This window comes from Xyrauchen texanus, chromosome 20 (genome assembly GCF_025860055.1).
Source record: "Xyrauchen texanus isolate HMW12.3.18 chromosome 20, RBS_HiC_50CHRs, whole genome shotgun sequence".
In the NCBI taxonomy this organism is placed as follows: Eukaryota; Metazoa; Chordata; class Actinopteri; order Cypriniformes; family Catostomidae; genus Xyrauchen; species Xyrauchen texanus.
The window spans coordinates 42,334,660-42,358,171 of NC_068295.1; the positions used below are offsets into that span (position 1 = coordinate 42,334,660).

Consider the following 23,512-nt stretch of genomic DNA (forward strand, 5'->3'; position numbering starts at 1 on the left):
CTGTGCTTGATTGGCCAGCAAACTCGCCTGACCTGAACCCCATAGAGAATCTATGGGGCATTGCCAAGAGAAAGATGAGAGACATGAGACCAAACAATGCAGAAGAGCTGAAGGCCGCTATTGAAGCATCTTGGTCTTCCATAACACCTCAGCAGTGCCACAGGCTGATAGCATCCATGCCACGCCGCATTGAGGCAGTAATTAATGCAAAAGGGGCCCAAACCAAGTACTGAGTACATATGCATGATTATACTTTTCAGAGGGCCGACATTTCTGTATTTAAAGTCCTTTTTTTTATTGATTTCATGTAATCTAATTTTCTGAGATTCTGGATTTGGGGTTTTCATAAGCTGTAAGCCATAATCATCAAAATTATATCAAATAAAGGCTTGAAATATCTTACTTTGCTTGTAATGAGTCTATATAATATATTAGTTTCACCTTTTAAGTTGAATTACTGAAATTAATGAACTTTAGCACGATATTCTAATTTTTCGAGTTTCACCTGTATACTTTATTTTCTATTCAATGTTTTTATTTTATGGTTATTATAATTGTTTTTTTTATTAGCTCTGTCTTTTTGCTGTATTGTTTGTACACTGGAAGCTTCTGTCACCAAGACAAATTCCTTCAATGTGTAAGCATACTTGGCAATAAAGCTGATAATGAAAAGAGAAGATCAACAGTTCATTTTAAAGCTGAATGACAGCAGCCCAGTTTTTGTGTTTAAACATTTTTACGTTCGGAATATGGGACATAGGAGGCCTATGACATATAAAAAACGTTTTATAAAAATGGAAAAGTCTGAATGGACCATTTTTATATTTTCCTTAAAGTTACAATCTACTAAAAACAAACATACATTTTACATAACAACAGCATTAAAATACTGTATACTTTAAGTATAAATAGGCTTTCCTTGCCACCTATGACGTGATGACATCTTTGATTAATTTTCACAAAATTAGAACAAAAATCTGTTTGTTTATTATGAAAGGCTCCGTTGATTAATGAAGCTAATTTTAGATGGAAAAAAGTTATAGTCTAAAGTGGCATGTTAACGTGACACAAATCTGGCTTAGTTGAACCGTCTGAATCTCATATTGGACAGATGAAGATAGATTCACTTTGCTTCATCTTTGTTTCCTGTAGTGTGTTTCAGTGAAAGATGCCAGTATCTGTAGTGGTGTCTCCGCTGCTGTTGTTAAAATAACCACGCCTGCTACTACATACAGTGAATCAGGCTTTCTGTGGCGCATCTATAGCGGGGAGAGAGAATGCACTGAGAGCAGGAATAAAAGTGCGTTCCGTGCTAGGGAATAAGGGCGTAGCCCTGGACACGCTTTATTCCCGCTCCACGCGCGTATACATGCTCACACAATCACTTAACCAGGTATCAGATAACTAGCACAAAGATTTAGAGCTCGGTCTGGATTGAATTTCCTTCCTTGATCTGAGTAAACACTACATTATACTTATCCATGCCACACATACATTTTTTATGTTAAAGCATATTTCATGTTTACAGTGAGTTTGAGACTTATTTGCATTCCTTATTGTGGTCTTTTGACAGGTTTGAATTAAGTGCATTGCACTGTTTATAAAATTATCTCACTCATCATGTTTATAAATTGCAGTCATTAGAATTTTTTAAATAAAAAGAAAGTTGGCCTTAGGAATATAAAATCTGGCTGACAATTCTTAGAATGTTACAACATGTTCTTAGTCAGCACAGACATAGAGGTCAGAGTACAAAGTGAATAAAATCCCAAAGTTTATTTTTTACCAAAATCCCAATAATATTCAGAAAAAGAGACTTTTAACACTAAAAAAGCCTGAAACACACCAGAGACTCTTATTTTGAAATGACTTGGCTAGGTTACAATGCTCTATTTTTAATATTTACCAAATACAGTGCCTTGTGAAAGTATTGGCCCCTTGAACTTTTTGACCTTTTGCCACATTTCAGGCTTCAAACATAAAGATATAAAACTGTAATTTTTTGTGAAGAATCAACAAGTGAAACACAATCATGAAGTGGAACGAATTTTATTGGATATTTCAAACTTTTTTAACAAATAAAAAACTGAAAAATTGGGCGTGCAAAATTATTCAGCCCCTTTAATTTCAGTGCAGCAAACTCTCTCCAGAAGTTCAGTGAGGATCTCTGAATGATCCAATGTTGACCTAAATGACTAATGATGATAAATAGAATCCACCTGTGTGTAATCAAGTCTCCGTATAAATGCACCTGCTCTGTGATAGTCTCAGAGGTCCGTTTAAAGCACAGAGAGCATCATGAAGAACAAGGAACACACCAGGCAGGTCCGAGATACTGTTGTGGAGAAGTGTAAAGCCGGATTTGGATACAGAAAGATTTCCCAAGCTTTAAACATCCCAAGGAGCACTGTGCAAGCGATAATATTGAAATGGAAGGAGTATCAGACCACTGCAAATCTACCAAGACCCGGCCGTCCCTCTAAACTTTCAGCTCATACAAGGAGAAGACTGATCAGAGATGCAGCCAAGAGGCCCATGATCACTCTGGATGAACTGCAGAGATCTACAGCTGAGGTGGGAGACTCTGTCCATAGGACAACAATCAGTCATATACTGCACAAATCTGGCCTTTATGGAAGAGTGGCAAGAAGAAAGCCATTTCTTAAAGATATCCATAAAAAGTGTCATTTAAAGTTTGCCACAAGCCACCTGGCAGACACACCAAACATGTGGAAGAAGGTGCTCTGGTCAGATGAAACCAAAATCGAACTTTTTGGCAACAATGCAAAACGTTATGTTTGGCGTAAAAGCAACACAGCTCATCACCCTGAACACACCATCCCCACTGTCAAACATGGTGGTGGCAGCATCATGGTTTGGGCCTGCTTTTCTTCAGCAGGGACAGGGAAGATGGTTAAAATTGATGGGAAGATGGATGGAGCCAAATACAGGACCATTCTGGAAGAAAACCTGATGGAGTCTGCAAAAGACCTGAGACTGGGACGGAGATTTGTCTTCCAACAAGACAATGATCCAAAACATAAAGCAAGATCTACAATGGAATGGTTCACAAATAAACATATCCAGGTGTTAGAATGGCCAAGTCAAATTCCAGACCTGAATCCAATCGAGAATCTGTGGAAAGAACTGAAAACTGCTGTTCACAAACGCTCTCCATCCAACCTCACTGAGCTCGAGCTGTTTTGCAAGGAGGAATGGGCAAAAATTTCAGTCTCTCGATGTGCAAAACTGATAGAGACATACCCCAAGCGACTTACAGCTGTAATCACATCAAAAGGTGGCGCTACAAAGTATTAACTTAAGGGGGCTGAATAATTTTGCACGCCCAATTTTTCAGTTTTTTATTTGTTAAAGTTTGAAATATCCAATAAATTTCATTCCACTTCATGATTGTGTCCCACTTGTTGTTGATTCTTCACAAAAAATTACAGTTTTATATCTTTATGTTTGAAGCCTGAAATGTGGCAAAAGGTCGAAAAGTTCAAGGGGGCCGAATACTTTCACAAGGCACTGTATTTATAGCCTGTAGTAGTAGTAGTAGTTGTAGTAGTATTATTATTATTATTATTATTATTATTATTCACAATGTATGACGTTTGACACTATGTATGTGCTGACGAGGGACATTTCCATATAGTCACATTGTTTTTACATGCACTCACTTCAATTTCAAAAAAAGTAATTATCACAGGTACATGGAGGAATAAAAAACCAAAACTATCGGCATAGATTTTTGCAGATAACCGATAGTTCCAAAGAGCAACTATCAGTCTACAGGTACTCTGGTTGTGACTTTTTAAGCTGAGCCTTTTGTTTTTGTAATAAGCCACACAGAATGTAGATTTATATCCAGATTTAGATTTATCAGCAAATATATCACCTATCGGGCTCCAAATATAATGGATTTATCAGTTATCGTAACGGCCAATATTTCCATATCGTTGCATCCCTATTGTTGACCAATATTAATATTATTATAAACTTTCCTCAAATTCAACATCTTCTCAAAGCAGTGTAACACATAAAATATTACATGAATAAAAATAAATCTATTGAAATAAACATTTATAGGCTCTTAATCATTTAAGTAATCTCTGTAACAACACCTGCACAGGATCGGTACATCCGAATATCACACCTGCGGGACAGGTACAGGATGGTAACAACAACTGCTCGAGTTACACCAGGAATGCACAATCCCTTCATCAGTGCTCAGACTGTCCGCAATAGGCTGAGAGAGGCTGGACTGAGGGCAGGTCCTTACCAGACATCACCGGCAACAACGACGCCTATGGGCACAAACCCACCTTCACTGGATCAGACAGGACTGGCAAAAAATGCTCTTCACTGACGAGTCGTGGTTTTGTCTCCCCGGGGGTGATGGTCGGACTTGCGTTTATCGTCAAAGGAATGATCGTTACACCGAGGCCTTTACTCTGGAGTGGGATCGATTTGGAGGTGGAGGTTGCATCATGGTCTGGGTCAGTGTGTCACAGCATCATCGGACTGAGCTTGTAGTCATTGCAGGCAATCTCAGCGCTGTGCATTACAGGGAAGACATCCTCCTCCCTCATTTGGTAAACCTTCCTGCAGGCTTATCCTGACATGACCCTCCAGCATGACAATGCCACTAGCCATTCTGCTCATTCTGTGTGTGATTTCCCACAAGACAGGAATGTCAGTGTTCTGCCATGGCCAGTGAAGAGACTGGATCTCAATCCCATTGTGCACATCTGGGACCTGTTGGATTGGAGGTTGAGGGCTAGGGCCATTCCCCCCAGAAATGTCCAGGAACTTGCAAGTGCCTTGGTGGAAGAGTGGGGTAACATCTCACAGCAAGAACTGTCAAATCTGGTGCAGTCCATGAGGAGGAGATGCACTGCAGTACTTAATGCAGCTGGTGGCCACACCAGACACTAGTGTTGTCACGGTACCAAAATTTCAGTAGTCGGTACCAATACCATTGAAATTTCACAGTACTCTAATACCATTTTCAGTACCAAAGCAAAAACGGGTTACTAAACAACACTCTTTTATTAACAAAGTCTACAAAACATTAGCAGCAGAACTAAGAACAAAAATATGCCATTGAGCAACATTTTAATTTAAATATATTATTTTTTAATTATAACAAAACTGAACAATGTATGCTTAAAGTATTTTTGAACACTTGTATAAGATTTGCTTCAACTTTTGCAACTTTTAATTTAAGTTTTTACCAAGTACTAAAAAAAGCCTAAATAAACAAGCATACAATAGAATGAATAAAAAACTATTTCCAAACAAATGTGCATAGTGCTCTCTCATTAATAAAGCTGCATATTGCCAATTTTCTTCATGATAAGAAATGCATATGAACATGTATATAGATATTATGATTAAAGTAGTCGCGAGCAATCACGTTCTAATTTAGCTGCATTTAGCGTGCGCGCACGAGGGATGAGTGTCCCCGAGGCAGAGTCCCTCTCAGCCAATAGTATCCAGCTGCAGACCCGCAGCACCACCAGTTTCAGAACCCCAGTTTCAGAACCCCAGCGCCAGAACCTGAAGTGAGGGGCGGAGCTTACGTTCTAAACCGAGTAGCGCCACCTAATGTTTTGGAGAGTAGGCTACACCACCAGTTTCAGAACCCCAGCGCCAGAACCTGAAGTGAGGGGCGGAGCTTACGTTCGAAACCGAGTAGCGCCACCTAACGTTTTGGAGAGTACTTTGCTTTTATTACAAACTAAACATCATACTTTATAATGTATGTTATAATGATTCTTTAAGGTACAGTACAATAAGCATTTTAAAACATTGATCTTGTGTAATATAATTGTATATAGTTATCTGTTTCATTGTATTATGAGAGTTACTTCCTGATCATGATGGTGAAAAAAATGCTTGAAACTTATGGGCATTTTATATAAAATATACTTTATTTCACAAGAACATGTGCAGCATGCATTTTTCTTTATGTAAAATAAAACATGTCAAAAAACTAAAAAGAGAGAAAATTCAGCATAATTTTAAAAGAAACAATAAAAATATATACAACAAATGACCAATTCACCCCTAGGCCCATTTTATCATGACAATCCTGTATAAATTAAACTTAAAATGTATCAAATGAGGAATTCACTCTCAGGCCCATTTTGTCCTTACATTCTTGCTAAAATAACTCCATGTCATCCCTGAACACAAAATGAAATAGAAAGGGCTCTCTGGAAGCTTCTGACTGTTCCAGGAGATTGTTATGGGCCTTTTCCTTGTGGTCTTCATTCATTCGAAATGTCTCTACAAGAGATGAAAGCACCACACAATAATCTCAACGTAAAAAACCCCTCAACTATAAGGTAACATTAACTCACAAACAATGCATATAACAGAGGAACGTGGAACAAACACTTTAACACCTTCAAAAGATGTCTTCAAAACGTCACCGCAAGGCTCATTTACAACACGCAAAAATGTATCGAACCATCCGTAGAATTTTTTTTTTAATACAGTAAAGTATGACAACATATTCAAGCTTCATTAAGATGATAAAGTTATGCACAAATTAAATATTTAGCAGATAAACGCTGAACTTAATATATGCGATAATTTTTCACAACATGATATCAAAAACGTTACACAACTCACCATGCTCTCCGCCATGCTTGTCTCATTGTCAATAACTCCGCCCCTCACTTCAGGTTCTGGCGCTGGTGTTCTGAAACTGGGGTTCTGAAACTGGTGGTGCTGCGGGTCTGCAGTTGGATATGTCTCCTCTCAGCCGGGTGCAGTTTCAATCTGTACCCCTTAGATCGGGACATTCGCGCAACTCATAGAAGAGGCACCGACCACACAGAGAAATGCCAGTTTCTGAGTTTATAGTTATTAACATGACCTGCTTCTGTATTATTTGAACTTTAATAAAGCAATTTTACTGCATTTAAGATGTTACGCCGGGATGTTTCCTTTAAAGAACTCCGCCTCCGCTTATACCACAATGGTACATGCTTCTGAATATACTTTTTTTTAATAATTCCCTAATACTTTGGGATCTACATAAAATAAACTGTGAAAGTTTAGAGTGCATCTGGACTGATCTGTGTAATTCTTCCTCCATCAGGCATGAACTGCTGCTCTCGCGCGGTTCTCATACATTTACAGTTTGTTGTGATTTCATGTTACGTTACATGAGATCAAATGACTATTCAACAACGAACATTTTTCTCGTCAGTTTTGTATTTTCGAAGCTGTCGATAATGTCGACTAAACATTTCAGCCCTAATGCAAATGATAATATGCTTTTAAACTCACCTGCTTTATTTGCTTGAATAAATCCAGGTGTCTTGTCTTTCATGTGCTTTATTAAGTTTGATGTGTTTCCTCCTTTCGTCAGAAAATTGTGAAAGCAGCGTTTACAAATAGGTTTTTGCTGATATATGATGTTTCCCTTTTCATCAGCCTCAAATGCAAATCATTTCCAAACCTGGCTTTTTCCACTTTTCTTTTCGACATGATTCAGTTGAGACTCCGCAGAAGCAGCTTTGCTTGCAGCAATCTTTTGCTTGTTGTGAGCGTTCGAAAGTTCCCACTTCTGCGTGGGTACCGGATAGACCCGGTACTCTGTACCCCGGCACCTTCAGAAATTCTGGTATCGTAAATAATTTTTTGTTTGAGTACCGACTTGGTACCGGTATTTTTGACAACACTACCAGATACTGACTTTTGATTTTGACCTCCTCTTTGTTCAGGGACACATTATTCCATTTCTGTTTGTCATATGTCTGTGAAACTTGTTCAGTTTATATCTTAGTTGTTGAATGTTTTTATGTTCATACAAATATTTACACATGTTAAATTTGTTGAAAATAAAATCAGTATAAAAGCAAATGTAATTGATTTTGCTGAATTTTATTGAAATGTTTACTCCTGGAAAAACCTTGTCCATGTCTCCTCTTTGTCTCAAGTGAAGCCCTGCCAACTGATAGATATGCACTCGCTGCACACATGATATTAACATATCGGGATATACATGATCGATAATATTCCAGTGATATCATGACCCACACTGTCACCATGGTTTGTCTGCCGGTGCAGTGGGAGAAAACCTATTACTAAATACCACAACGTTTAGTGTAGAATTTTATGTTTTTTTTTTAATAAACTATCAAGTCTATTTACTTTATAAACTGCTTGTTTTGATTTTTGACTGGTAAACCATTGTATAGTGCTATAATCTGCCCAACAGGCGAAGATACACAAAAGAGAGGAAATTAGAGCGTTTAGTAGGAAAAGAAGGCATACGTAGGCAGGATGAATAGAGAAAACTTTTCAGCTGGGTGTATTCTGATCACATCTTTTAAGATCTCCCATTGTTACCAGAGTAAAACAGACGAGTTATGGGCAGGCTACGATACACACGAATTATATGCTGATGTTTACCTGACTGTTTTTCCCATTTGCACGTGTTCTTTTTGTTCCACCTTGGACCTTTTAGTAGAATATTTTTATCTCTTGTACACCTTTATACTGTAAATCCTGAATGACAATAAATGTAATCTTGAACTTAAAACACTGGCATTCTGTTCTTTATTTACATAAACCAGTACGGATTGGCGACAGCATCAGCACGTAAGCTTGTGTTCATATCTTGTGTGTAGGCTCTTATATTATATATTTTATGCATTTGGCAGACGCTTTTATCCAAAGCAACTTACAGAGCCCTTATTACATGGACAATCCCCCTGGAGCAACCTGGAGTTAAGTGCCTTGCTCAAGGACACAATGGTGGTAGCTGTGGGGCTCGAACCAGCGTCCTTCAGATTACCAGTTATGTGCTTAGACCACTACACCACCACCACCACTTATACTAAACTTGTCTGGTCTCGTTTTAAAGTCCAGAGTAAACACTCTGTCATTGTAAATAAAGCAGGTATCATGGAAGACAGAGATATGAGATTATGAATAAAGGGAATTAAGGGACCCTTCTTGATTTATGAATGTGATAAACTGAAAAGTAATGATTACAGAAGAAGCCTGTTTAAAAGTTTTAATTCTCATATTTGTACTGCTAATGAAGTGAACTAATAGCGAACAACAGAGTTAAATCTATACAAAATAAAACACATTTACGATGGAGGGGAATCCCACAGCAGGCGTTGAAACTGAGAAACAGATAAAAGTTATATTTCAGAGAAGTATTCGACCATCACGTTTGAATACTGGTCATATTCCAGACCCAGTAATATCTTTCATGTCTTTATCTGAACAGAGTAGCATTTGGATATATAAAATTCACATCTTTAAGAAGAAATATTTTGCTTTATTATTTAGCGTGTGATACAATGTTTTGTTGTTGTTTGGAACATACCTTTACAGTTGCACTGATGTGGTCGTTCTTTCCCACCAGTAAACTTTTAAAATCCAGCATCCATCCACAGATGAAATAATACTTGATTTTAGAGATTTGAATATCTTTCCTGACTCGTGTAAGCACTAATAGTGTGCATAAAGTTTTGATGATATCACAGCACAATGGGTAATATCAGAACAAGAAGAGTTTTTCTTACATGTTAGAAGGATTCAATCCACCAGTTTCATATTTATGTTCTCATAAAACCTTTGTGTTTTATACCCAACATTTATAAATAAATTAAATAAACATTGTTAGCGGTCACAATGTTTTGAATTTCATACATTTATTTTGTTGGTAGCGGAGAAACAGATTGCTTTTTTTTTCTTTTTTTTTTTTTACCGGTGTCTCAATCCAAAATTGCGGCAGGGGCATGTTGATTATGTTTGATGACATAATCGAATACTATCTATAGCAAAATCTCAATCGTTTGACACTATATCATCACCACAAGGGACGGATTACCGACCAGATTATTGAGGCTGTGATTTGTAATGTTTGTCAGTTGTTATTGTGCCACATTTTTTCTTTTTTTATTTTTACCGGTGTCTCAATCCAAAATTGCGGCAGGGGCATGTTGATTATGTTTGATGACATAATCGAATACTATCTATAGCAAAATCTCAATCGTTTGACACTATATCATCACCACAAGGGACGGATTACCGACCAGATTATTGAGGCTGTGATTTGTAATGTTTGTCAGTTGTTATTGTGCCACTGTTGAATTTGACAGCCACAGGAACAACACCCTCTTTGGAGGGTGGGGTTTAGGAATGAGTGGCATGGCTAATTCAACGACTCGCTCACATGAAAGCTTCAGAACGCTAAAATCGCTTACATCACCTTTTAAGTGCAGCATCAAATGGCCTAATGTTGCTACTAATAATAAATGGTCTAATAATAAATGGTCAAGTAAAAAAAAGGGAAATATGTAGAAGCACACAAATAGTTTGAGAAGCTCCCTAATTTCGAATTTGAGAAATCTTTTGCCTCTGTAGTATTACCGTCCAAGCACACAGTTGAGTGCCAGACAGATGTGACTTGGTTAACAAAAGGCAAACCACATCTAATCAGTGATAAAGATAAAGACGACGCAAAGCGCCGAAACCTCAACAAGCCAAACACAAATTTAAACTAGAGAAGACCAAATTTCGATAGCGGAGCGTACTCCAACATCAAAGGAAAGAACAAACAAAACAGCTCAAGACCACAGCAACAAAAGTTTAGTCAGGAGAACAGATCACGGAAAGCTAACTCTATAAAAGACATAGACATGGTGGAGACAATAGACTCCAGCTGTAGGAGTCCCTCTCCTAAAATTTGGAGTAGAGGTCAAGTACTGATTCTACCAACGTGATAGTAGCTGTTTCATTCAGTGGAACTGTTGAGGTGTTAAGGCAAATTTTGCAGAATTCTAACGACTAGTCATGTTATTCAACCCTCTTTCTTTTTGCCTCCAAGAAACATACTTTACACCAAAGAGCCCTATATCTCTGAAAAAGTTTGTAAGTTTCAATGCATATGGACCGACTTTACAATGTCCTTCTGGTGGTGTAACCATCTTAGTTCGACATGATATAATTCACAGACAGATCACATTAGACACTAATCTACAGGCAATAGCACTACGGTTAACTCTTCATAAGGACATTACTCTGTGTTCTACTTATATACCTCCAGATGTTCCTGTGACACTACAAGATCGAAACAAGCTTGTTGACCTTCTATCAACCCCCCACATACTTATGGGAGAATTTAATTGTCACAGCCCATTATGGGGAGGAAACTGCACTAATGCGAAGGGTAAAAAAAACTCGAAGATTTCATTAGTAACAATGAACTCTGTCTCCTCAATGATGGGTCAAACACTTACTTGCACTGAGGACATGGAACATATTCCGCAACTGAATTAACGAAATGCGAACCTGAGCTCTTGATTTCTCGTAGCAGACTTGGAATGACCTATGTGGAAGTGACCACTTCCCCCTTATCATTACCTCTACAAGATCAGATATCAAACATAAAACCCCAAGATGTCAACTTAAAAAAAGTTAAATGGTACCTTTTTCAGACCCAATGTTATGATACATTTTACATAGTGTTTCAAGACTGCCAAGAAATGGTTAGAGGTTTACTGATATTCTTATCGAAATACCAAATGAAACTGTCTCTAAAACATCATCAAAGCCAAGTTGCAGGACTAACCCATGGTTCAACGATAACTGTAAAAAGGCAATTAAAGCTAGGGGAAAGGCAGAGGGGACCTTAAAAAAAAAAAAACAACAAAAGAGAATCTAGTAAGACTAAAAATATGTCGAGCACGTGGAATTATTAATGATACAAAAAGACAGAGCTGGAGACAATTTGTATCTAGTCTTTCAGCAAACACACAACAACTGGGGCCTACGTAATCCGAAAGATGAAAAACAAAGGAGAGGAGCCTCAAACATCAGGGTACCCTCTTAACTACGAAGAAATAGCCAATGTATTTGCAAATTAATTTTAAAAATAACTCCTCATTAGAAAACTGTCAACCTGAATTCAATAAAATATGAATACAGCAGGAGCAGAATCCCCTGAATTTCTCTGCAGTAACACACTCAACAAGCCACATGATAAGATGTGTGGATTGAGTCACTACACCACCACGAGGACTTAGAGCGCATTGGGAATTGGGCATTCAAGAATTATTATCTTCACATAAAAAGCACTGCAGACCAACGTAATGAGAATTCATCCAAATTTTTTGATAATCATTAGCTGATGGTCCGTCAAGTCTTGAAAGCGTTTCTGTGGTGATTAAATTCCCCCAATGCTGCAAAGTACCTGATTTTTGTCACAAGTTCTATCTGTTTGTTTTGTAAAATATCCTTTCTCCATCACTTCATAATTGAGACAGAATCGCTGTTGTGTATGTTTTTTGTGGTGTGTACTATGTGTCAGTGAAATTGACTCCGAACACATTGCATATGTGCCACCCTATTCTAACCAGTGCTCAGAACTCACATAGAGCTGAACAAAATGTCAGAAACTAATGTCAAAATTGGTGTATACATTTATTGTGATTTTAAGAAAAATTATCAACTTAAACATTTTAATTAATCATGTGCATTAACGCATACATTTTGACAGCTCTTATATATACACACATGTATATTTACTGTGTATATAATGTACAGTGGACATGCTGTAATTAATGTAATGAAAAGTTGGGAAAAATCTTATGTAGGGCTGGGCGATATGGCCAAAATTGTTATCACGATAATCTTTTTCATATTGTTCAATATCGATATTTATCACGATATACACATTGCACTTTCTTTTTTTTTTTATTTGAAAGTTGACGGAAGAAAAGGAGAAAAAATAAATTCTAAACAGTCTCTACAAAACTGCACAGGGAGGTCAAGAGACAGCCAAAGCTGTGGGGTCTGAAGGATCTTTTAACAATTTTACAGTCTTTTACCGTTTATCAATTGAAAATGAATGTTAAAAGATCATCTGTTTGTTCTGAAGCATAGTGACAGCAGTCCATTATTTGTTTGAATATTTTTACATTAAAATGAAATATTTGTTATATTTCTTTAGATTCAGATACACAAGTATGGCGCATAGAGGCCCTTGTGACTGTGGAATGATGCTGAATGTGGGTTCACATGATACAAAAAATATGTGTATATTTTCATTAAAGTGAGAGACTAGTCTACCAACTAGTAATTTTAGTCTTTCCTTATCCATTCCAGACATCTAATTAATTTTCACAAAATTAGAACAGAAATCGATCTGTTGTTTATTAAATGCTCATAACATGCTGATTAATAAAGATACATTTAGAAGGAAAAAACATTATGGTCTAAAAGGTGCTTTGAAACCACCTTTACGGTGAGAGATAATATGGATGGATGCCAGTCTTCTCGGATGGGGTGGAGTCTGGCACAGAGAAGAGTGAATGGCACTTAGAGCAGGGCTTTGGGGCTCTGGAGTTGACTCTGTGTTTCTCACTCTATTCCATTTTCAGACGGTGCTCAGGGACAAACATATCTTGGTGTGCACGGACAATGTGGCAAAGTTTTTTTTTACATCAATCATCAGGGGGTCACTGAGTCACAGAGCACACTTCAAGTAGCTCACAATCTGCTGATTTGGGCTTAAGCAAACCTTCTTTGCATTCGAGCGGTTTACTTGCCCAATCGACTTAACCATGCCGCGGAAGCTCTTTCATGTGGCAGGGTGTTACAGGGAGATTAAAAACTACAACCTGAGGTGGTACAGATGATATGGCGGAGTTATGGGACTGCAGTAGTCCATGTGTTCGTAGACAGTATGACAACTCACTGCCCTCAATGGTTTTGTCTGACGGACGAGCCAGGATCACTGGGCACTGGCTCACGATTGGCCATACATAACATTGTATGCTTTTCCTGTTACCACTGATTTGGAGAACCCTGTGTCATGTGCATGACTGTGCCCACCATCTGCTTTTATTTGCTCCTCAGTGGCCTGCGAGGCCATGGTTTCAGACCCTCCTGCCATTGTTAGCAGGGCCACCTTGTACTCTAACCAGCAAATTAGATTTGCTGACTCAGTTGGAGGGTAGAGTTTGGCATCTTCACCAAACCAGTTGAAATTGTGGGTGTGTCCACTGGGTCATAATAATTTCAGATTTACATTTAATTAACTTACATTTGTGTTTTGATAAATTTTGAGAACTATAAAAACCATATAAAAAATGTTCTGTTTGTTTTTATGTTCATATTTTACTATGTGTAATCCAAACAAATCTCTGAACCCAACTCCTGAAGCCAATTGTTTTATTTTCTGTACTTAAAGAAATTAATGCGTTAACGAGAAAAGATAGGAATCGAACTTGCATGTTTTAATCCATAATAGGGCAATATATGGGTTAAATCAAGCGCACACATGACTAATGTTGAGATGTAAAAATCACATTATTGTAGCTTGGCTTTTCTCACTGAAGACACATTGCATTGCAAAAATTCATATATGCATCCAAGTAATTTCCACATATGAAAGTGGCCCAGATCAGATTTGAAAATGTCAGATTCAATGCGTTTGTGTCTGTTTACACAGTCATCCAATTAACAGATCTGTGTCACGTTTGAGTGTAAAAATCAGATTTTAAACAAACTTTCTTTGACAAAATGAAACACCGGCAGTTTGTGATGGTTGATCTGTGTGTCCTTTGCATCTTCAGGTTTGTATTGAGACATACATATCGAGCTGGCATCAACGCAGCATCAACACAGCGGTCAGGGCCACCCTCAGCCAAATACTGGGAGACCTCGCCCTACAACTGCGTCATAGACAAGACAACACAGTGAGTAGCACAAGACAGTTTCTAGAACTTTACACAAACATGCACATCTGTACTCTCTTGTTACACAGCTTTGTGAAAAATGTGATTCTAATTGTTTAGTTGCTGCTTTCTGCCGTTACATTATTTTGTATGAGGACTACTAATCTGTACAATTGGCTATTGTCCCAAGTAACTGTTTTTCTACATAGCTGTGCTAGTTTCATGTGTCTCCTATCACATCACACTCTCTTTCTTCTCACATGATGAAGATAATTTCAACTCGAATCAATATTTCATGTCTTTTTATTTATTTATTTATTTGTTAAGTAGTTGTGTAATAAATGGGATAATATACAGTCAGCCAGTCATTATCATAAAATAAACCCCATTAGGGTGATGCAGTACTGACATCGAGAGACAGGGTTTCTGATCACACTGTTGGGATTTGTAATATGAGAATGACTGGCTGACTTGTTAACTCTCAAACAATTCCAGCATGTCATTTTTAATGCATTTTGTCTGTCTCTATAATTGTTAAAGGTGTTGTTGGATTTTTGCAGGGTGTTGACGGGGAGGAACGTTCCATGCCTGTGCTCCAGCGCAAAGGTACACTAGTGTGGAAGGTCATGAGAGGCTGTATGTTACAGTAATTTTCTCATTACTAAATGGTGTTCTTATGCCTGCAGCAGAGTAATGCACAACTGTGGTAAAATCACTGTAATGCATGGTCTTGAGTTTCTTATTGTACCTATACAATGCATACAACAACAATATCATAAAACAGTGGTTTCCATCTGGTTTTGCTTCAGGAACAAGATTTTACAGTAACATCAAGATGCAACTTAACATAGCACCAAAATAGTATTACATCCTTTAAATCGAACATTGTAATTGTACAATTGTAACTTAGTCATAGGCCCAACAACTATACAGATTTATAAACTTGACATAGGCTGAATAGGAAATTATTCACAGCGAATATCGGTGTCCAAGCATTAGGGAGGACATGACCAAAACAGCCAAATTTGAAAGAAGGGATCCTGTAGACGTTGTGGATAAAGTTGTTTGATGTCTTATTTCAGATTGCTTGATCACATTTACACATTTATATATATTTTATTTTTTGTTATAGTACCACCTTGTATCGTAGAGTCATGAAATTTGGCATGTTTCCTTAGAAATCCCTGTGGTCCATTTGTACTAAGCTTTGCAAAGTTTGGGCATTGCGATCACAAGATAAAGGCCAATTAGTCATTATGGGCCATGCTTAAAGCGGCACCTTATGGACAATTTTTACAAATTTTGGTCCACAGCCTCATCAAGGCACTACATATTGGCCAAATTTCATAATGATTTGCAGTATATGTAATTAGCTGCTGAATTTTGATTTTCTCCTGGTGGTTGGATGCACAGCCTTTGATGTCAAGATAATGGAAGCGTTTTCTCCTCCCATTTTAAGTTGATAAGCTTCGTGACATCTGAACAGTGAACAGTTAAGAACCACTGTGATAAAAGTCACCAATATTCAATAAATAGTTAAATATAATAATAATAATAATAATCATAACAGACATTTCTTCTTCTAAGTATTATAGTTCAGTAGCCATTATATGTAGGCTGTTTACAGTTATCAAGCATGGTAGAAACCCTGTGCATTCATATAAAATGTGCGTTCAAGTTGCGTTAACCACCTTTTTACTACAGCTTTTCGTGGCTCATCCAATCAGAATTTATAGTTTGAACTATTTATTTTACTATATCCATATGCAGATAAATTTATCAGATACCAAAGAGCAAGACAATGGCACTTTTCAAAAATCTAGTGATCTGCCATGCTGTCTACTGCCTACAATGGCTTTTAAGGTAGCATCTGTAATAGATAATTAGGCCAATATCTTGATTTTAAATGATGCAGTATCCAAACCACTAGGTGTCAGTGTAAGTCCAAGATGACAGTACTCAAGTGGGCAATAGTGTTACCTTCAAAAGTCTGTGCCATAAAACTGGATGTGTTATTAAGGTAAGTGGCTATAAATATACAGACTCTAACTTACTTGCTCAGCAATATTATCTTCAAACTGTTGCTCCACCGTGATAGTTGTCGACTTGAAACAGAAAACGCACTGTAGAAGCAGACAGTTCACACTAATGTCCGCTATAGCATCCCTTGTGAGAACGCAGTGTGTACTTAAGGAATGAATAGTGGTCTGTGATACATTTCAGAATGTAATGACACAGGAAAATGAGCTTGCATATCTAGAAGCATCTACGGTCACATACTTGTGCAGAGTATGTTTCAGCCTGTATGCTGCCTACCTTTTGAAACAGGTTTTGTGTTGGGACCACACCTACAGGCAGCTCAGTAGGTTTTAGAAGAGAGCTATAATGTTTCACACAAACAGTTTGATTTAAATAAGTACTCTTAAAGCTTTTTTGTTTTGAGTGCAAAGACTCAAGGACGAGAGCATGTGATTGCTTGAGGTGTTTAATTTGCACCAGTCGTAGATAATATCTCTGAATTGCTTGGCAACATTTGTACAATATGTGTAGTCCATTAAGGTTTTATTGACTCTGCCTAATGTAATAAGTTATATTTATTGTATATAGTTCTGTATAAATGTGTTTGCAGATATCTCTCCCACAACTGATGCACTGCATGAAGATGTTGTGATGGTGCTCACTGTATTCTGCGACAAACTGGAATCTGTCTCTAAGTAAGCATTGCATCTACAGTATGTCATCAACTGTTATTAGTGGCATTTGATAAAGCAAGTATCAATATTATCATTTTGGGTATTAATTTAAACAAACCCCTGACCCTAAGTTTTATACTTTGGAACGTAAATCTTCCTGCACTGGTTGTGTAATATCTCAAATCATGCAGCTTGTGGAGAAGAGTTGTGCTGTTACTTTTCTAAGCAAACTGACTTTAGGTGAAAAATTCCATAGATTTACATTGAAGGAGGGACTCAAACCATATCTAGGGACCAGAATATCAAAGAGACTTGGGGGTGGGCACTTTTGTCTTGGGCCAGTAAGCAACCTAGAAACCACCTAGAACACCCTCGCCAGCAACCACATTGCAATAAAACAACCCACATCTTCCTAGCATAATGGTGGCGGGTTTTAAATGGGCAAACACCCCTCACATTTCTTCAGAAAAGGTAAACGTAGTATTGTCAGTATTGGTTCAAGACTCCTACTGTTCTATCACTGTTTTATTATCAGAGAGATAATCTGTGCATTTGTGTGTGTTTAGTGAACAGCAGTTGCTGCAGCTCTTATATCTGGAGTGTATCCTGTCTATGTTGAGCAGTTGTCCTCCCACAATGTACCTACAGCGTCATTTCACTGACCTCATTTGGTGAGACACATCTATATTCTTTTGACAAGATGCTCTAAGTGGGGAAGAAATCAATACAGATCTTTGTAACATCACAAGATTTAAACGATGATGTATGTCAGAGTATTCTGTTTTAGTTAATACACATCTAATGTATTGAACAGCTATTTTAATTTGGTGTGGCCTCAGAATTGCACCTGCTATATTTGGGATGATATTCATGAATATGTAAAATAACAATTTACTGTTACAATAGGACTAATGGAGGGGTCTGGTTAGCTCAGCGAGTAAAGACGCTACTCCTTGGAATCACGAGTTCGGGTCTCCTAAGCAACTGAATTGGCCCGGTTGCCAGGGAGGGTAGAGTCACATGGCTTAACCTCCTCATGTTCACTATAATGTGTGGCGCTCTCTCACGGCGGGGCAGGTGGTGAGTTGTGCGTGGTCGTGGATGCCGCAAAGAATAGCTTGAAGCCTCCACACGCGCTATGTCTCCACGGTAACGTGCTCAACAAGCCATGTGATAAAATGCATGGATTGACTGTCTCAGATGTGGAGGCAGCTGAGATTCAATACGCCACCATGAGAACTTAGTGTGCATTGGGAATTGGGCTGTCCAAATTTGGGAGAAAAGGGGAGAAAATAAAAAAAGGGGACTATCTATTAAAAAAAAGGACTGGGGTGGTTCCATGGTACAGCGATGATATCAAATGCTAATACTTTGATATAATTGTACTTACCAAATTAATATACCATGGTAGGCCTTTTTTTTATCTTTGCAATTCTTCCCATAAGGTCTGCATCCCTGAGTCTTTTCTTTACTGTTGTACATGAAACTGGTGTTGAGCGCGGGTAGAATTCAATGAAGCTGTCAGCGGAGGACATGTGAGGCGTCTATTTCTCAAACTAGAGTCTCTGATGTACTTATCCTCTTGTTTAGTTGTACATCTGGTCTTCCACATCTCTTTCTGTCCTTGGAGCCTGTTGAGTGTTGAGGGTTGTGATTTTTTGATGGACACACTTTCAAATACAATCCAGAAGTTTACATGCTCCTTTAAAAGTAACAGGAGAAAAGTTTTTTTTGCCTTGGATAAATACATCTGTTCATGAAAAAGAGTGATCTGGCATTGAAAAAATCTATATCTACAAAACAACAAACAGATATATTGATCTTTAAAGGTCTAAGGAATAAAGTGGTTAGTGAACTGAGAAAAGCAAAGTCATCTTATTTCATGCAGTTGTTTGCTGACTCACAGGGCAATAGCTCACTTATTTGGAAACATGAATAAATGTTTTTTTTGTTAAATCAGTATAAGAACTTGCAGCAAATTTCAATTCTGTTTGTTTATCACATGATGTAGTAAGAAATTCATCTTCATCCTTTTATATTTCACTGGTTGATCAAGATAAAATCGGTAAAATTATTAATCAATTAAACGGTTCAAAAGCTAAAGATATATTCGGTTTAGATGCTTCTCTTATTAAAAAACATGGTAAAGCCAATAGCACAATTGGTAAAGGTAGCTATTAAAACTGGTGAGTTTCCACAAAATCTTAAAACAGCTGTGGTGACCCCAGTTTTTAAGACTGGAGAGATTGAGGTGTATAAATATAGACCCATCTCAATTACTCCAGTAATTTCCAAAGTATTAGAAAAGTTAGTTAGTGAACAATTAATGAATTACCTGGAAAAAAAATAATCTCTTAAACTCCGGCCAAAGTATTCAATGGAAATGGTTTTGTCATTTTATAGATACCATAAAAAGTAGTTTGGATCAAGGAAAAGTAGTGGGAGCATTATTTTTCGACTTTACAAAGGATTTTGATACTGTCAATCATGAAGTACGCATAAATAAATTTAAACAAATTAACTTTTCTCAACAAGCTCTAAACCGGTTTAAATCATACCTGGGTTGTAGACAGCAATGTGTTAAAATTAGTGGTATTAAGTCATCACTTCGGAAATGCAAACTAGGTGTACCTCAAGGCTCAATATTGGTTCCTTTGCTTTTTTGTTTATATATAAATGATTTACCTGAAAGTTGCGAGGAGGTCGGTTGTCAAATGTATGCGGATGATAAAATTATTTATGTAACAGCAGAAACTTTTCATTTGGCTTCAGAAATGTTAACCAGGCAACTGGTCAGTGTTACCCAGTGGCTGCAGAATAACTTTAACTTTTAAATTACAACAAAACAGTTTCAATGTGTTTTTCACTAAAGAAAAAAAATCACTGGATGGAATTAAAATTGACCAAAAGGAAATCAAGGAAGTGAGTGAATTTAAATATTTAGGTGTCATTGTAGACTGTAAGCTTTAGTTTGATGCTCATATTAAGAAACTGTCGACTATTAAGACAAATTTGAACTGTTTTCATATGATAAGACCATGTATATCTCTTAAAGCAGCTCAAATGTTTATGCATACTAAGATATTATCACATATGAGCGATAATTTGGAGTCAGGATTCTCAATCAGTTGTTAAACCTGTAATGTCATTATACAAACAAACTTTAAAAGTAATGGATCAGAAACCAATGAAATGGTATCATTGTCAAATTGTTCAAAAGTATGATTTGTTAAGTTCTCTTTTATAAAAACAGTATTTAAGTGTATATATGGCCAGGTCCCTGATGTAATCTGTCAGTTGATACAAAAATACAGTAGTGAAGGGGCAAAGACCAGTGGGGCAATAAGTGGGAATTGTAGAGTTCGGAGATGCAGAAGTGCTGTAGGTCAATTATCCTTTTCAGTGAAAGGTTCACATCTATGGAACACTATGCCTGTAGATTTGAAGTTGCAAACAGAACTCACAGTTTTCTCTACAAATCTGAAACAATGGCTTAAATCCTTTCAGCGATGTGAACATTGAGTACATTAGGTTTATTCAGGATGGTTAAGTTTACATTTTCTTTCTGTATGTAGGATAATTTACATTTTATGTTTTGTGACTTTGTATAAAGTTACATTTGTAATTAGGTATGTCAATATGCCAATGTTTGAAATGTTTAGGTACAACATATAGTTATTTAACACAGATAGTTATCTGTATATACATAAGTGTACTTGTTTTGTTTCTTGTGATGATTGTGTTTTAGTTTTGATTTTATGTAAAAGCCTAACCAGGGACGAGAAATGCAAATTAGCTTTATGCTATATGCCCCATGTACACGGCATCGGTTGTCTGTGTGTAACAATGCCTAGTGTATTGTCCCTGTTAAATAAACAACAACAAAAATTAAAAATGTAATGGACCAAATAGCTTTCAACTGTGTTTGATATAATGGCAAGTGATATTCTAGTATCATATGATCAATTTAGCATGATTACTCAAGAATAAATTGTTGGAGTTTTGAAAAATAGTGATAGAATTGCATTTTTTAAATAGTGATGGTGCTGTTTTTTACATCAGTAATGTCTTGACTATACTTTGTGATTAGTTGAATGCCACTATGATGAAATAAAGAACCAATTTCCTTCCAAAACAGCTAAATCTGTATATTATTCCAAACTTTTGGCCGCCAGTATATATATTCTTCAATATAATAATACTAATAATAACCAACATTATATTAACATAAACTAATATCGAGGTTGGGATCCAAAAAAACTAAACAAAACAATGTGAACGCCTTTCTGTCTCTTGATAATATTTTTTTTACAAAGCCTTAAAGGAAAAAAATATTTAATCTTATGAGTCCATATTCAATATGAAAGTGACAGTCGAATGTAATTGTAATGTATGTTAATCATAAGTTTTAAATTGTCTATTTTGTTAATGTCACTTTCATTTCAATGGGGTTCATGGTCAAAATGTTTCTTAATCATGACAGCCCTTTACAACGGTATTTACTTGATGTTCCAAGGTACTTCAAAACATACCATGGTATTACCAAAGTATTTCCATACAATATAGTAATACCATGATATATATACATGTATATTAAAAACTGTACCATTTCCAAAAAACATGGTAATACTTTTATTGTGACTTTGAAAAATTTCAATATGTGTTACTTTGGTCTCATTACAAAGGGATTACATGGTTCTTAGTGGAGCACATTGCAGTTCTCTTACGAGAGGTTCTCTCGTATTGCGTAAGCTAGCTTACGCTACGGGAAAGATTAATCTTTTCTGAGATATTGAAGCCAAAAAATTATCCTTAATTTTGTATCCATTGTCAACGCAGTGCGGCAGCTGCAGACCTTGAGCGGGCTAGCTAGCAAGCTCATTGGTTGCTCTGCGGCAACTGCTGCAGCCTATAGACGAGCTTGGGCGAACTCGCATCCAATGAGAGGCGTCCGCGCGCTCACTGCATCAAAGCCCGCCAAAAGGGCGTGACTAGAGTGCATATAAGCGTAGTTCGTAGGCTGGAACCCTGATTTTCATCTCTTCAGCGAAGCTCTTCGCATCTCTGAACTGGAAGCCGCGTCGCCGTTCGAGGGGCATCTAGCAAGCGTGGACAGCGCTCGAAGAAGCCGGCCGTCTTCGCCACCGTCAGCCGTCCTGCGAGCTACGCCATCCGGCGACGTATCCTTTTTTAGAGCAAGCTAAGTTCCTCAGCGAACTTCACAAAAGAGTATCGAGCGTCTTTTTAAAGATGCCTCACACTTCCTGCGGCTCATGCCGCGCTCCTCTCAGCGCCGGAGACCGACACATCATCTGCGCTCTCTGCCTGGGACTGGGGCATGCAGAGCTCGCCCTCGCTGACGGCGGATGCGACCTCTGCGAGGAGCTTCCGATGTCGACCCTGCGGGCTCGACTCGAGTATGCAAAACCGAGCTGCCGCCGCCTTCTGTTTCGCCGCGCCGAAGAAGCGCCACTCCCAAAGGCCACGGAACCGGTTTTAGAAGCGACTGTCTCGCCGGAGCCCCTCCCTTGAGCATCGCGTTCACCCTCCCGCCCCGGGACGCCGCAGTTGACGCCGAGCGGCGCGACTGCTGCCACCTCGGAGAGCGAGGCGGAGGACAAAGGCTGCTGTTCCATCATGGCTCGGACAGCGAAGAGTGGTCACAAGCCTCCTCAACGGCCCAGGAATCCAGCAGGACCCGCGCCGAGTCGAGTGGAACTGATACGCCTCCTCACACAGGCCGTCGACCGCCTCGGGCTCGAGTGGTCACCGCCCCTGAGCAGGCTCCCAACAGACTCGACGGCTGTTTTCTTCAAAGCCGTCACCGCGACGGCGCCAGCGGCCGGGCGCTCCCTTCCTGCCGGAACTCCACGCCGAGCTCTCTAAATCGTGGAACGCGCCTCTCTCGGCCAGGACTCGATCCCACGTCTCCACCGCTCTCGCTTCAGTGGACGGCGCCGCCGAGAAGGGCTACTCTTCCATCCCCCCGGTCGAGGATTCGGTAGCAGCACACCTTTGCCCGCCCTCCGCGAGACGGCGGTCTAAACCAGTGCTCCCGTCTAAGGCCTGCAGAACTACTTCCGCCTGTGTTGGCCG

The 23,512-nt window shown here is 38.3% G+C and overlaps 1 protein-coding gene across 1 annotated transcript in view; it reads left to right on the top strand.

The window, feature by feature from the left end:
- Positions 1 to 23,512, top strand: part of LOC127660479 (brefeldin A-inhibited guanine nucleotide-exchange protein 3-like) — a 126,888-nt gene that overhangs the window by 26,703 nt on the left and 76,673 nt on the right. Inside the window, exons 6-9 of the mRNA XM_052150749.1 lie at positions 14,622 to 14,744; positions 15,284 to 15,329; positions 17,353 to 17,437; positions 17,983 to 18,087. Of these exons, the coding sequence (XP_052006709.1) occupies positions 14,622 to 14,744; positions 15,284 to 15,329; positions 17,353 to 17,437; positions 17,983 to 18,087 (359 nt within the window). The remainder of the gene's footprint in view (positions 1 to 14,621; positions 14,745 to 15,283; positions 15,330 to 17,352; positions 17,438 to 17,982; positions 18,088 to 23,512) is intronic.